General features: G+C 38.4%; 1 protein-coding gene and 2 long non-coding RNA genes across 3 annotated transcripts; 1 reads left to right on the forward strand and 2 right to left on the reverse strand.

Annotated features, from left to right (window-relative positions):
• The first annotated feature begins 377 nt into the window (after positions 1-377).
• On the forward strand, positions 378-4,284 carry pdcb (phosducin b). The gene is made up of 4 exons (XM_059341121.1): positions 378-391; positions 1,556-1,617; positions 2,871-3,019; positions 3,254-4,284. Exons 2-4 carry the CDS (start codon positions 1,572-1,574, stop codon positions 3,767-3,769), a joined length of 711 nt encoding a protein of 236 aa, XP_059197104.1. The 5' UTR covers positions 378-391; positions 1,556-1,571; the 3' UTR covers positions 3,770-4,284.
• Positions 4,285-6,925: 2,641 nt separating this feature from the next.
• On the reverse strand, positions 6,926-9,441 carry LOC131978117 (uncharacterized). Its single transcript, XR_009394932.1, has 2 exons — positions 7,655-9,441; positions 6,926-7,587 (listed from the first exon to the last, which is right to left on the reverse strand). It is a non-coding gene; the product is annotated as an uncharacterized LOC131978117 (long non-coding RNA).
• Positions 9,442-10,537: 1,096 nt separating this feature from the next.
• On the reverse strand, positions 10,538-14,161 carry LOC131978116 (uncharacterized). The gene is made up of 2 exons (XR_009394931.1): positions 13,397-14,161; positions 10,538-12,257 (listed from the first exon to the last, which is right to left on the reverse strand). It is a non-coding gene; the product is annotated as an uncharacterized LOC131978116 (long non-coding RNA).
• Positions 14,162-15,797: the final 1,636 nt, after the last annotated feature.

Here is a 15,797-nt window from a genome sequence, read left to right on the forward strand (position 1 = left end):
TACTGCTCTTGAATAGAGTATTACACAAGATTATCGGCTGCCTGATCAAGTGATTTATTAGACAGAGGTTTTGAAAAATAAAAAAAGAGCTGTGTTCTTTCTCTCTTGCCTCTTTATCTCTCTCTCTTTCTCCTCATTGTGTGCCATCAGGCCTTTATCAAGAGGCTTCTAATTCCTGGAGTGAAATCCTCTTAAGCTCCATGCTCTATTTCTGTTTAGTCTATAGGGTCTTTTTTGAAATCTCCATTAGACCAAGCTCATTGGCTGGAAAAGACGCACGCATGCACACAAAAACACACACCATCCAGCAACAGATAGCTCAGTGAAGTGATCGAGTGTAGACCAGTGCAAGGTTAGAGACAAAGGGAGGACTTCACTGTGACTGTGGGAGGTAAGAAAAACTCTATTGATAACTCTTAATATATATGAAATGGAGTGGATTCAGCTAAGCTTGTATTTGAAATGTGTAGAAATGGAAGTTTAGTTTTGAATGGACGAATAAGTTTTCAATCTGTATGTTTTTTCCATTCATTTAAGACATATTTTGGGGGGCTTTCTTGAGTTTTTTTGTATATAATTTGCCATTTACACTATGTTATAACATTAGGGAACATGAAGAGAGGTTTTTACCGATTCTTTTTTTTATTTCCGTATTTGTTTAAATGTCAAACCTTCTGCACAACATGAGAACAAGAGATTCTTTCTTTTGGTAATGAATTTAGTCATGGGTCTGTGTCTAATTAAAGGTCAGCTATTTACAAGAGTTTCTGTCTCTTGCTCACACACATACATTACACACAAACATAAGTTAGAACACTAATACGTGACTTCATTCACTCATGCTAGAACTAATCGTGGCAAATCTCTGCTTGATTGTACTGGATTTGTGGGTAAGAAAGGTGGCCACAAAGATCATGAGCCACGGCACGCAGAAAGGAAGACACTAATTAAAGCACTGGGATAGACCTTTTCATCCAATGAGATATAACCTCTTCATACGTCACACACATCAACTGGTGCAAAACCTACAGACATTACAAAGCCGTGTTAGGCCGAGAACGTACTGATGAGTTACTATGGCATTGTATGCATTTTAAACAATTGCATGAAATCTTATCTTAAATCATATATCTATATTCATTTATTTCAGTTTTACTTATTTTAATGTAGCATCAATTGTGTTATATATATATATATATATACATATATATACTATTTTCATTAGATTATTAAAACAATGCTGGAGGCCTTTGGTTTCGATCATCTGTTCCATCTTAAAAGCCTTTGGGGCCAACAACAAGCCAGAGAGTGATCTGTTGCCGCTCAGTAATCCTCTTACACTGCATTAATTTAATTAAATATCATGGGACTTACTTTTTAGCCTGTAGGTTTGTCACACTGCAAGGTTTTAATCCGTAGTGATACAATTATTGAGTAAAAGTTACAGGCCATTAATAATTAATTAATTCCAACATCTAAGGCCCCACATCATGCAAACCATAACCACATCATATGAGCTAACCCCTTCCACTTTTTAATTTTTTTTATCTTACAGGTAGCTTACCAGAAAAATGTCTGACAAACTGATGGATTTGGAAGAGACCGCAACCCATACAGGTGAGTCGAAGTGGCGCTTTCAAACATAATATAACTTATTATTGTTATTAATTAGTTATTCATTTATTGTAAGTTTAACTCTGACACTGTGAGGTGACCTTGAGGGATATGAAAGGCACCTGTAAATAAAATGTTTAATAATAATAATAATAATAATAATTATCATTATTATTATTATAACAAAGTAACTGAATATTTTTTACCACTTGGTGACGTTTCTTTGTGCGATCTATCTTGGTCAATAAAGGTTTCAGTAATTAGTCATGAAGAAGCCTTCATTAGGATTAACTTTATAAACAGTAAAGCAAATACATTGATGACAGATCAACTGGCTCTAAACACAAAACAGGAACACCAGCGCATTGTAGAGTGGAGATCTGTTGAGCTTCATCATTTTAACTGGCGCTCTAATCCTGTTTTTGTTACGCAACAATGTGCTTCCTTAAGGGCTGAGACGAAGCTTTAATCCCCAAATTAAAACACGTCACAATACCCACCAATGACTCATAGCTGCACATTTTCCTTTTGCAAATCACCCTGAAATCCCACAAATCATTGATTATTATTAACCTGCACTGGAAAGATGTCGCTTCAAAAATGAGAATATATTAAAATAAAAATGTATATAAGGTATCATTTTCTGCTTGTAATAAGTGCAAAGAAACTGCCAGCGGAACAAATGACAATTCACCTGTTAGGTTTAATAACTTTGAATAGAAATCAGATAAATGGTAAGACTTGGTAAGATTTTCCTTTTTGCAGTGTATGATATTAAATTAATAGTTATAGATATACAACTACGAATATGACAATAATAAATTAAGTTTCATAGCATTCATTTACAGCTTTCAAGAAGTTTAAAAAGATGTGGGTAAATGAGAGCCCCTTCTGCTATTAGTTACATATCTTTTTTTTTTTAAATTAATATTATTCTGACCTGACCAGTTATTATGTTTACTGCAAAATGTGAAATATGACTAGAAGCTGAATATGTGTGTGGCGTATTTCTTGTAGTTGCGATGTCCTGCTTTTTTTTTTTTTTTTTACTGCACTATTATAACATGATCTTAAAAACGTTAATTCATGAAAACATTCTTTAAACAGACAATTGTCTTTACTATAAAGAATTTTGAACTATTACATGGAATGAAATGATAAAGAGGAGAATTAAAACATAGTGACAATTTAAGAAAAGGCTTTCAGATCACTACTCCTTAAAACTGAATATATGATGCTATTTTCCTTCTTCATAGGTCCAAAAGGAGTCATCAATGACTGGAGGAGGTTTAAGCTGGAAAGTATGGACCAGGACAACTTGCCACCTGCAAAAAGGGAACTGCTGAGACAAATGTCATCCCCGAGCCGGCCGAAAGAGGACTCCAGATCAAACGTAAACCGCAAGGTCCAACCTTACAGACTTTTACTTTTACTTTGCTCTTGATAGTAATCTTTGGACACTTATGAAACAGCTATATCTGGAAATGGATTTCCACTTTAACATTAGCACAGGTTCATGCAACAAAAGGAAGTCAAATGAGAGATTCTTTGGGTTCTTTTAGAAAACTCTTGCTCACTGAAAGGATTAATTTGCAAAACCAATATAAATGCTAACTATTGTTTACATTTTTTTTTTCAGATGAGCGTCCAAGAGTATGAGCTGCTTAAAGAGGAGGATGAGGGATGTCTAAAGAAATACAGAAAGCGGTGCATGCAGGAGATGCATGATAAACTCAGCTTTGGGCCCAAGTTTGAAGGAGTACATGACCTGGACAGTGGAGAGGCCTTCCTAGAAGTCATCGAAAAGGAGCACTACAGCACAGTGGTGGTTGTCCACATCTACAAGATTGGGGTCAAAGGTTGTGAGGAACTCAACAACTGCCTTGACTGCCTGGCCACAGAGTACCCCACTGTAAAGTTCTGCAGGATTGATGCTGTTTCATCCGGGGCTGCTGAGCGTTTCTCGGATGAGGTTTTGCCTACGCTGCTGGTGTACAAGGCCGGGGAACTACTAGGGAACTTCCTGGCCTGCACGCAGCACTTAAACGAGGAGTTTTTCGCCACTGATGTGGAGGCCTTCCTCAACAGCTATGGCCTGCTGCCAGAAAAAGAGCTGCCTGATGTTGAAGATGAAGAGGAACACGAAGTAGAGTAAACAAAGAGTTTCGCTGCTGATGAAGAAAGAAAGCTGTCTTGGAGTTATTCTTTTGGGCTACTGCAAATAGATTAACTTCCATTAGCTCACTAGTGTGGAAGGATCATTCTCTAAAGGAGATATTTTTACATCAAGTTGGTGAAGAACCCCTGATGCCCCAGATATGGGTGCTCTTAACTATGAGTATGGGTCACAGTACAGAGGGGAGAAACAACATTTATTTACGAAAATATATCACAAATTTCCTCACCACCAACTAAACAAAAGCCAAAACCAGCTTACTGTAATTTAAAATAATTGCACTGTTTTATTGTATAATGATAGACAATATTATATACTGTATGTACTTGTAAAAATGTATCAATGCAAAGATTTTTTGTAGCATTTGTTTGGGTTGATCTGTACACAAGTAATTTATAAATACAGGGTTTGTACAAAGTGACATCCTCAAATGTGATACAATATTTAAACACATGTATACTTCAGGTCACTGTGGTGTTTTCTGCCAAGATTTAAAAAACAACTTTAAACAGTTAAATAGGAAAGAGACTCCTAATACCTAAGAGGCCAAAGCACTCTGGATGTGGAAACATTTTTGTGTAAACATGTCTTCCATCTGTCCAGTACAACATTTCCTACGCTTGCTTCTTAAGCCAATGTGGTGGGAGGTGTATATTGTGTCTGGAAAAAACATCCACGAGTATCTGGTATTTCGCTGTCATCATCAACATCATCTTCAATGTCTGTATATTTTATAGTGTGAAAGTGGGAGAAAGTCATGGATGTGTACAGAAAAAGTAAATAAGTCTTGGATTTTCTTAGTGTGATATGACACATCACGACAGTCAATATCATCCTTATATAACTATACATGTTGTCAGGAATACATAATAATAAAATTACACAAAACAAAAAGCTTGCATTTCTTTTTTATTGATTTATTATACTAGAAGCATAGATATAAAGCATATATATGACTAGAAGTGACACAAGACGCTATAGGTCAAGAGTGTAATCATCACTTTTTACATTCTGGCTTTTCCTTAATTATCAAACGAACAGGGTAAAATGTGTTAATTGACTGATCCTTAGTCTCACCCAGTGGCGGACTCAGGGGGGGGGGGGGCAGGAGGAGCGACCGCCCCCCTTATGCCTCCATGGTTGAAAAAGCGCGCTAAAGTGCCCTCCAGAGTGGTGAAAATGAGAGGAAGTGTCTTAATGGCTGCCCTTTACACGTGAAAAAAATGAATGGGTGCCCTCTAGGGTGCCCCTTCATATAATAAATTATGATGATGTGCCCTCTTTTGCAAAAAAAATTGATAATGTGCCTTAATGAGTGCCCTTTTGGTGTCATGGTGACTCTCTTTGGTAGCCGACGAACGGAAAATGCGAAAGAGGTGTTGTTTTCACGTGGCGTCGCTATGACTAACAGCTACATCGAGTGGTACTAAAATCCGCAACAAAGCAAAAAGCAGATTAAAAGTATGCCTGTACCCGTAGAAGAAAAGCGCAATTAGATGCTCAGTTAGAAAACACCATAAAGTGCCCTTGGAATAGAGAGAAAAAGAATCCCAGTGAAGAAAATGATCTGCAGTGGTTACAAAAATGTCACAGTAGGATATCAATAAAGACTCTATAATACTGAAAAATGTTATGTGAGGTTTTGGCTCTCATTTAGTTCTCAAAGTGCACAAGATTGATGCATTTTACTTAAAAATGTACACATTTTCTCCCGGGGGGGGTATGTCCCTGGACCCCCCTAGATGGTTCAGTTTGGTTCAGTACCATATCATTAATTACTTTGATCTGGATCTCCTTTAACTTAATGCTAATCGAAATCAAGGATGAGGACTATTTCATCATACATGATGCATCATAGCTTTTTGCGCTGCTGGGGCCTTTTTATTTTTTCGCCCCTGCCCATCAAACAGTCTGAGTCCGCCAATGGTCTCACCCCTTTTCACTCTGTACTCCAATAACAGCTGACCAAGCTTGTGCTGCCTATCATTTTCTTCAGATGTTGAAGCGGGGAATGAAAACGTCCTAATTGGCTGCATTCCAGTGCAACAAGTACATATACCGTGTTACCAGACAAGTGGACAGTACTGTATGTACAACTGATTTAATGAGACTCCAGCTGTTACGACTGTTTAAACGTCAACTTTCTGAAAGAGCCAGGTTAGCCGTTCTCCCTGTTTCCAGTCTTTGTGGTAAACTAAGCCAGTGGCGTCCCTAGGCTTAATTTAATTAGCCCCGAATATTAATTTTCCCCCCAAAAAATAAATAATATTATTTTATTTTTTTTAAGATCACTTATGTTGATGCTTCGATAAAACAGTGTTTTTGGACAGATTTGAGTAACAATTAATTATTTTTTTTTTTAAAAAGCCACTACTTTGGCTTTGGCACACAAGTGGTTAACACCTCCAGGTCGCACGTGACATCATTCACCTAAAACAGCGACGTCAGGCAGTAGGCGCACTTGACAACAGCAAGCTGTTCAGCTGAAGTGTAACAAGATATCATGTCACCAAAAAAGAGTTCCATGTTTCCCCGCCCCCCCCAAAGTTGGTCAGCAATCAAAGAGGTAATGGGAATAGAAATATAATAAATAATATAATAATAAAAAATAATAAAATAGAAATTATGTAAAAATGTATAATTTCGAAAACAGTGTTGCAGCTGGAACTACTAGAGGGAAGTAGCTAACGTTAGCTAGCTAGCAGCTAGTTGAAATTACATGGGAAAAAAACGATATTTTATTATTAGCATCTGTCTGTAAATGCAATTGTAGTGTGTGAGAATTGTGTACCTAAAAAGAATTAAGCTTGGGCTTCTTCTAGACTCTAGAAGAAGTCCAAGCTTAATAATTTTTAGGTACACAATCTATGAATCTAGAGGGGAAAGTAGCTAATGTTAATGTTAGGCTTTCACGTCGAACTATCGTGTTTATTTTCTTTTTCATGCATGATAGCAGCTACATTACATTACATTACATGTCATTTAGCAGATGCTTTTGTCCAAAGCGACTTACAGGGATCCTGCACAGCCTGCTTCTTTTACTGTAGCTGCTAATGTGTTAAATGGAAAAACAATGTGTTGTTATGTTAGAGTTCGTTTTTTTTTTTTTGCAGAACGGATGAGAGGAGAGTAAAATCCTTTTGACTATTTATTTAAGACAATAATGAAAGCGTAAATGATGTACATCGACCTTCTCTGTTCAGAAATCACAGGCTGCAAAGCAGTTAGCTGTAACCACCTCCCAGAAAAAGGATCCCTAACTTACTTTTACACAGAGTTTTATAATATGAATGTGCAATTATCTGATTGGTCAAAAACTGTTGGGGCAGCACCATGGTTTAGACTCGGCCCGCCCATTACGTAGGCACGCAGGCTAGTCCTAGCCTCTTGGTGCTTCAGCTTCCGGTCAGCGCCCTGTGGAAGGAAAAAAGCTAACAGCACACTATTGTATCTTGTCTAGTGTTCGTCAGTATCAATCTCCACCTGGGCCCGTGGCCTTGAATTGGAGCACAAAGAGTGCTTCAGTTTTTTATCTGCTTGCCCTCAAAATATGTGGCGATGTGCAAAGCGTTATCAGTGTGTCCTTTCTTTCGATACTCCTTATTTCTGTGTGCTGTGCCTGGCATACAAATGTGTTTTATAAATGTGTCTAAGCAGCATTCTTGCTAAAAGTCATAATGTGATTATTGCTATTTTTTATTAATCCCTAACAATCCCTCCTTTTACACCTCTTTGAGGTGTAACAAACCAATTTTGTCCCTAGTGGAGGGAAAAGTTATAACTCCCTCCTTTTACACCTTTTAAGGTGTAACAAACCAATTTTGTCCCTAGTGGAGGGAAAGTTATAACTCCCTCCTTTTACACCTTTTAAGGTGTAACAAACCAATTTTTCTGTAGGGACTGTCGGGGATTTGTTTTTTAGTTGGCAAGCATATCTAAGTTTTAACTTATTTACAAAAAGTAGTTGAGAATGAGTGAGAGAGAGGGAGAGAGAAGGAGAGAGAGAATGAGAGAGAGGGAGAGAGAAGGAGAGAGAGAATGAGAGAGAGGGAGAGAGAAGGAGAGAGAGAATGAGAGAGAGGGAGAGAGAAGGAGAGAGAGAGAAGGAGAGAGGGAGAGAGAAGGAGAGAGAGAGGGGGAGAGAGAAGGAGAGAGAGAGAGAAGGAGAGAGAGAATGAGAGAGAGGGAGAGAGAAGGAGAGAGAGAGAAGGAGAGAGGGAGAGAGAAGGAGAGAGAGAGAGAGAGAGGGAGAGAGAAGGAGAGAAGGAGAGAGAGAGAGAAGGAGAGAGAGAGAGAGAGAGAGAGAAACTCAGCTGATCCTTTGTATTCTCTGTTCAAGCCATCCGTTGTGACTTGGAGCTTCTAACCTTCTCATTGATGACCAGCTGGTATCTCTCTACACACTCTTATAAATAAAACATTGGGTTAACAAAAACAAAAAACAAAAAATATGTGTTAACGTTTTCCACTAGAATATTTAAGTTAAGCCAACTGCTGGATATTACATTAATTCAAAGCAATGTTTTGAGTATTGTGAATTACCTTTTCTAAGTAACAGAAGTTTTAACACAGGTATGTCCAGGCGGATACCACATGTGCCATTTGACCTTTTTCAGGTACCAGACTGGAAAATTAATACTATTTCACTTATTTATCACTATGATTATTAATTCCATCCAAATACAACTGTTTTTGAGGCCTCTATACATTCTCACATTCAGCCCCTTGAGGGTTCACAGGTTATTACGCACCGTTTGTGTGGTTTGGTTGAAGTGGTGAAATTAGCAGCAGCACTAAAGTGGACATGGCCTGTTTTCAAATTTTTGTTACATGCTCATATAATTGCTTGGGGATTTAACCATGTTTCATTTGGGTGACAATGCTTGGTAGAGGTTTTTAGCTGAGTTTCTCCCCAACATTTTGGTGTGCTTCATGTTAGGATTGGTGCTTCCTAGCAGACGCAGATCATCTGTATTGTGCATGCATCTCATGCTGCCACTGTACGGGGGATTTTCAGTTTGAAGAGGTTAAAAAAAAACTGAATTTGGAAAAAAATAAAATACAACCAAATTTAGGAAAAATAAAACGGCCCCTACATAAAACGACTGGTTTGCAACATGTCAAATAAACAAGCCAAAATGGAGGCCTAGCCTCTTAGCAAGCAGTGGCTATTACTGGAGCCAGTTGGCAACATTAGCTAGACATGATTAGACTATGACTCAGATGAGAAGAACCTACACAAGTCATGATATTATATTGAATCAATAGGCATAATTTGTGTGTCATCCAAACTTAATAAATAACAATTACAAGTAAAAAGCACATTGGTGTAATCTTCTTCTTCATCTATTTAGGTACAACACGTCTTAACTATGACAGCACTCACGCCACCTGAGCTGGCTGTCAATATATCTAACACCATACGATGTTGGAGGATAGGGCAGTAAGTTGATGTCTGGAAGCATTCAAGGCTGTGACTGTTAGGCTAACAAATTTCATAAGTTCCCATCTATTAATTTGAAACTAAGGTGCAAAACTCCTCCCAGTCCTGCTGGGAGAATGAAAACTTGAGTCACTGGCCACTGAGTCAGAGCTAGTTGTCTTACTGTGCTGTGAGAACCATACTACTGTCTCAGGCCTAAAAAAAAAAAAAAAAAAAAAAACTACAGTGGAGAAAAACACATTGGCTACACTAGTGAAGTGGAAAACTAGTGAAGTGGAAAGTTACATTTTCTCTGCACAGCATTATAATTATCCAAATATAACAATATCCCCTGTTGACATGATCTCATCATGTCAATCAAACGCAGGTAGGACTGTCTCTGATTTGTGTTACAGCTCTGTAGTGACGCTCAGCCGAACAGGCCCCCAAACTGCAGGCCAGCACCACCCCGAGACACAACACAAACAGATTTTTGATTTGATATCACAATCAACACAAACTGTATGTATGCACAAATGTGTAAGCTGTTACTTCGTTGCAGTTGAGCAGCAAGCTTTCTTCATTGCACAGGCGTTTGGAAATCCATAAACAGCTTTAATGTGTGACTATAAAATAATAATAATAATTAAAAATAATTCTTCATTACTCCACTTATTATAATTCTAAATTAAACATTTTCTCTGGTAAAACCTACGTGATGTAAATACATTCTTTATGTAGCCTTCAGCATATTCACCTACTGTAATTCCTCCCAAAAACCCAATCTCCCAAACTTTCCCAATTTCAAAACTATGCAACTTCAACTGTATGCAACTGCTGGCCCGATACCACCAAACAACACAAACCCCACCCACATCCTCCAAGCATACTTCATGCCAACCATAAAGTCTGCTTTAAGAGCAAAAATGGCTTCTGGTGATTTTACTCTATCGATCAGTCACTAATCTACTGTTTATCTTCCTATCAGTTATATTTCTAAAAAATATTAGGCCTATAAATTAGTGTTGCACTACCATTAATTATTCTACTGGGCTTTTTAAAATTAATGGGTGTAAACCCAAACTAAACATTACAACAAATTACTAACAAATTCAGCAGTTTTCAAATGATCATTAGTTTTGTTTGTGAATTATCAAGCTAGTTTTTTTTTTTTTTTTTTTTTTCTGATAATATTGAAGGTAGCCTTTATTTTAGTTAAGTTATTGTTAAGACTCCTATTATTTAAGTGAATCACAGAAAAGTCCTTCATTTTTAAACTAAATTTCCCCTTGGAAAATACTCACAGTTTATTTTCTAACTCATAAAGTTTGTAATCTTTGAAAATCAGAAGGCTTAAAATCTGTGTATTCACACATTATCCTATACCTGATTTAATGAAGTGGGACTTTCTTCTATAGTTACTTAGCTATATAATTGGATGTCCAGTTCAAAGCTGTTTCTTACATCTACATCTTAGAGAGGCTTCTGAGTAGTGTGGGGGGGCATGAAGTGAACAGGCTGCTATGCCTGCTCTGTGTAAGACAGAGGAGTGTTATCTTGTGGCTTCCTCTGTATCTCTTGAAAAAGTTAGTCTTGTATCTGCTCATAAAAAGTGCTGACAATTGTCTCTTCACTTACCATTCCTGCCATTTATCAACGTTTTTTTAGACATTAGACATTTTAAAATGTTTGTACACGTGCTATCAGAGGTTTGTGAATGGCGCAGTGCCCAAGTGAGGGGACCCAGTCAAGAATCTTCTACACAGGAGCTTGATGTCCCTGTGCGCTTGACTGCTGGGAGTTCTCTCAGTCTTACTCACTTGTTTTAATTCACCAATCCTCCATAACACCATACACTAAAATTCCCTTCTTTCTATTCCAGTGCCCAAAAATACAAAGCTACTTGAGATCTGTGATCAATGTAGGAATTCTCGATCAGTCTAAAACTTCTCGATACACTTCATTCACACAGTAAAAATATCTTTCAAGTAGTGAAACCCTCCCCACATTCACATGAAAAATAACAAACTTGTCGTTGTGTCCTCACAAGAGCTTAATCTCTCCCGCTCCACAGGAGATTCTCTCTTCTGCTGTTTATGAAGGAAAATAGTTAATCGCATGGTATCTCCACACAAGGCATCTATAACACATATAGTATGTTCTATAGTTTTGGTAGACAACCTGTGCAGAGGCAATTCATTTATAAGATGAATTTTATGTCTTTATATTTCCAATTGTATCATTCTAGGACATTTGTTCACCCTCCCCTTATGTGAGTCTATGTGTTTTCAAACTTTACATGTGATCACACTCCCGTTAATTTTAACAGTTTTATGCAATTACTATCATACATTTTGGCGGTCAGAGAATATCCTTAATCAAACAATTTTATTTTTTGTTGTGCCCAATGTGCAGAAATGTCAGATAGTGAAGGGGTTTTCTGCTCTCCTTTTATTTGGGGTGTAAGTCTGGTGGGGTAAGCCCCCTACTTCTACCTCTCCTAGGGCGATGTGTCAGGGGACAAGTTCTGCTCCAATGGCCTGGCTGCCCACAAAGAAAGCATGCGTTCGACCAGCCCGGTCTTGGCCTTACCCCTCTAGCAGGAGGCTGCAGTGGTTCCAGAGGTTGGACTGGTGCTTGCCCTGGATCAGTTTGGGGCAAGGGGGGCGTAGGGTAGCTGTCATGTACCAGGGGACCAGGTGTGGCGGTCTGTAGCTCACCTGCCTTTTTTCTGTCCATGATTTATCTAAATCTGAGTTGCTTCGTCTGTCAGCTTCCTCCACTGCCCCTGCTTTAAACTCCTGTAATGTGTTAAACTCCTTTAACGTGAGTTCAGAAGGATCTAGGCTGCCTTTCTCTGTCTCTGTCTCTGCCATTTCCACCTCGCCTGCTAGTTTCTTGTGTGTGTGTTTATGTATGACGTAAGGTCAGAGTGTCTTGTGAAGGGCTGTGTGTGTGTGTGTGTGTCTTCCTGCTATCTGCTATCTGTCTTCTCTCCCTGCTTGTGTGTGTGTATGTGTGCAGAGTCTGATGTCCTCACAAAGCCTGTCAGGAGAAATATCAATGTTAACACACCACAGTATGCATTTTAGGTTCTCTACAGTGGCCAGTCAGTGTGTATGGGGTTCAACCGAGCCACTTGACCCAAACACCACTGTTTTGCCAATAGCCAACCAGTTTGTATGGAATTCACCTGAGCAACTGTTTTTATGAACAATCACAATGTAACCAACACGGTGCAAGCATAAAGCCTGCCTTGTGATCGTTCAGACACTATTGGTAGCTAATAGACATGAAATTTATTGATTGTATGTTAACCCTAGCAGGTAGAACATAACTTTCAACAAATTTTGCAAAAGCATATATATAATTATTATTAGTAGTATTAGTATTATTATTAACACATTATTACTTAAACAGAAAACACAATAAATTCAAATAAAAAATGGTGACTTCAGGTGACCATTAAATTAACTCAAACCAAGAATGGTGACTTCAGGTGACCATTAAATACACTTAAACCAAGAATGGTGACTTCAGGTGACCATTAAATACACTTAAACCAAGAATGGTGACTTCAGGTGACCATTAAATACACTTAAACCAAGAATGGTGACTTCAGGTGACCATTAAATACACTTAAACCAAGAATGGTGACTTCAGGTGACCATTATATAAACTCAAACAAAAAATGGTGACTTCAGGTGACCATTAAATTAACTCAAACCAAGAATGGTGACTTCAGGTGACCATTAAATACACTTAAACAAAAAATGGTGACTTCAGGTGACCATTAAATTAACTCAAACCAAGAATGGTGACTTCAGGTGACCATTAAATACACTTAAACAAAAAATGGTGACTTCAGGTGACCATTAAATTAACTCAAACCAAGAATGGTGACTTCAGGTGACCATTAAATACACAAACAAAAAATGGTGACTTCAGGTGACCATTAAATAAACTCAAACCAAGAATGGTGACTTCAGGTGACCATTAAATTAACTCAAACCAAGAATGGTGAACCCATACTCTTCCATTATTGTCATTCAATCTTCATCATTAACTTATAAGTATTATTTCATTTTTATCATCCTTCAGTTACCTCCTTTTCACTCACATAAATTTAGAATAATCAATTCACAGGAATTTGATTCTTTTAGAACAACAGGTTTCCTGCTTACCTTTTATCTGAGGATCCTCAGTGAGTGAATGGAGGGTCGCCGGAGAACGATGTCCGGTCCCAGACAGAAAACTCCAGTCCGGATTTCCCAATTCTCCTCTCAGGTCCTTTACTGCACTGTAATCCCGGGTTTCGGCACCAATTGTTAGAGTTCGTTTTTTTTTTTTTGCAGAACGGATGAGAGGAGAGTAAAATCCTTTTGACTATTTATTTAAGACAATAATGAAAGCGTAAATGATGTACATCGACCTTCTCTGTTCAGAAATCACAGGCTGCAAAGCAGTTAGCTGTAACCACCTCCCAGAAAAAGGATCCCTAACTTACTTTTACACAGAGTTTTATAATATGAATGTGCAATTATCTGATTGGTCAAAAACTGTTGGGGCAGCACCATGGTTTAGACTCGGCCCGCCCATTACGTAGGCACGCAGGCCAGTCCTAGCCTCTTGGTGCTTCAGCTTCCGGTCAGCGCCCTGTGGAAGGAAAAAAGCTAACAGCACACTATTGTATCTTGTCTAGTGTTCGTCAGTATCAATCTCCACCTGGGCCCGTGGCCTTGAATTGGAGCACAAAGAGTGCTTCAGTTTTTTATCTGCTTGCCCTCAAAATATGTGGCGATGTGCAAAGCGTTATCAGTGTGTCCTTTCTTTCGATACTCCTTATTTCTGTGTGCTGTGCCTGGCATACAAATGTGTTTTATAAATGTGTCTAAGCAGCATTCTTGCTAAAAGTCATAATGTGATTATTGCTATTTTTTATTAATCCCTAACAGTTACCTAACTAGCTAATGTCAGTACATGGGTGCAAATTAATTCAAAATGGGTCATTCATTTGATGATCTGTGGTTAATGGATTGCATCGTTTTCACCTTTTTCACCGGTGATATGACAGGTTAGCAGTGCACCCCGTACTTAACCAAGCATTTGTCTATGAATGCAAGTGTAGTGTGAATTGTGTGTTCGGCTTGCGCATCGGCTTGACTCTTAAGGGCTGAACCCCGGATGTGTCAAAATCCTAGAAACGCCCCTGAACTAAGCTAACCATCTGCTGGCTGTAGCTTCATATTCAGTGTAAAATCAGGGAATAGTACTAATCTTCTCAACTTAATCTTGGCAAGAAAGCTAATAATCACTCTCCCTAAAATGCTAAACTATTACTTAAAATGTGAGTCCTTCTTAAAGACACAGAATTGCAAACCCCACCTCCTCCTCTATCCCCACCATAATCTTAAGATTGTCCCACAAGATTCAGACGAGAATGAGGCTCCATCATGTAACTGCTGACTAGGCTGCAGGAGGGGGTCCTTACATAACCCCTGTGTCTCCAAGGGCCTGCCTTACACTTTCTTTAGGGATATGTCCCTATATCAAGTAATTTACAACTGAAAAGACTACCTTTTTTTTTAATACATTTAGAGAAGAGTTGTTTAACACACACATGCAGGAAAAAATCGTACCCATAATATAGTGTATTCTAAGACACCAACAAAAAGAAACTTGCAAAATTCATGCATGCAAGGTTTCGTGCCACTACAGAAGGAGTCTCCTCTCCTGCTGAAGCAGGCCGTCACATGTTAAATAACCTCATCTGTTAGTTTTGCAGCATAACTTGACTCTACTGTGACCCCAATGAGCTGCAGGCATGCCAAAACCACAAGCAAATTAAGATTTTTAAGACTTGCCGTACTAACCCACAGTCTGATATGTCGTGAATTAAATTAAGTTGTCTCTTATCTGGAACTGCCAAACACATTACCACACAAAAACATCCACTGCTACTGTAGGATGCAGAGTTTTACAGTAAAGGTAGACCATTATAAATGCTTATTGAAAGTATGAGCCAGTTCATCTTTGTCCTATTAAAGGGCACAAATTATGCTCATTTTTAGGTTCAAACAACACACATTATTAGGGCCTCGGGGCAATCGCACTGAGCACTGGTCCCATACAGCAATAGCTGTAGGGACCAGTGCTCGGGGTGAAGCCGGATTTCTTCTTCTTCCTCTTCCGGACGCAATTTCGTCCCGCTACTAGTCCTACAACTTGAAGAGTTGCAGGACAAATTATATATCAAAATATGCGGTTTGATCGGGATCGGTGTGCTATTACTTTTCTCTACAGAATACAAATTTTTCGTGACGTAAGTCCCAAAATTTTGCATTGAAATGAATGGGACGACCAACAAAAAATTTGCGAAAAAGAACAACAATTGGAGATTTTTAAACATCTACTTCTCCGGCATAATTTCACCTAGAGACTCCATTTAAACTTTAAACAGTAGACACAAGTCTTGTGTATTGGTGTATTAATCCACGTTTCGATAGGTCATATAGTTTTTTATCAATTCCTGTTCAATGACCATGATCATTTTTGGAGAAATTCTGAGATTATAATGGGTGTGTA

Source organism: Centropristis striata, chromosome 9 (genome assembly GCF_030273125.1).
Source record: "Centropristis striata isolate RG_2023a ecotype Rhode Island chromosome 9, C.striata_1.0, whole genome shotgun sequence".
Classification (NCBI taxonomy): domain Eukaryota; kingdom Metazoa; phylum Chordata; class Actinopteri; order Perciformes; family Serranidae; genus Centropristis; species Centropristis striata.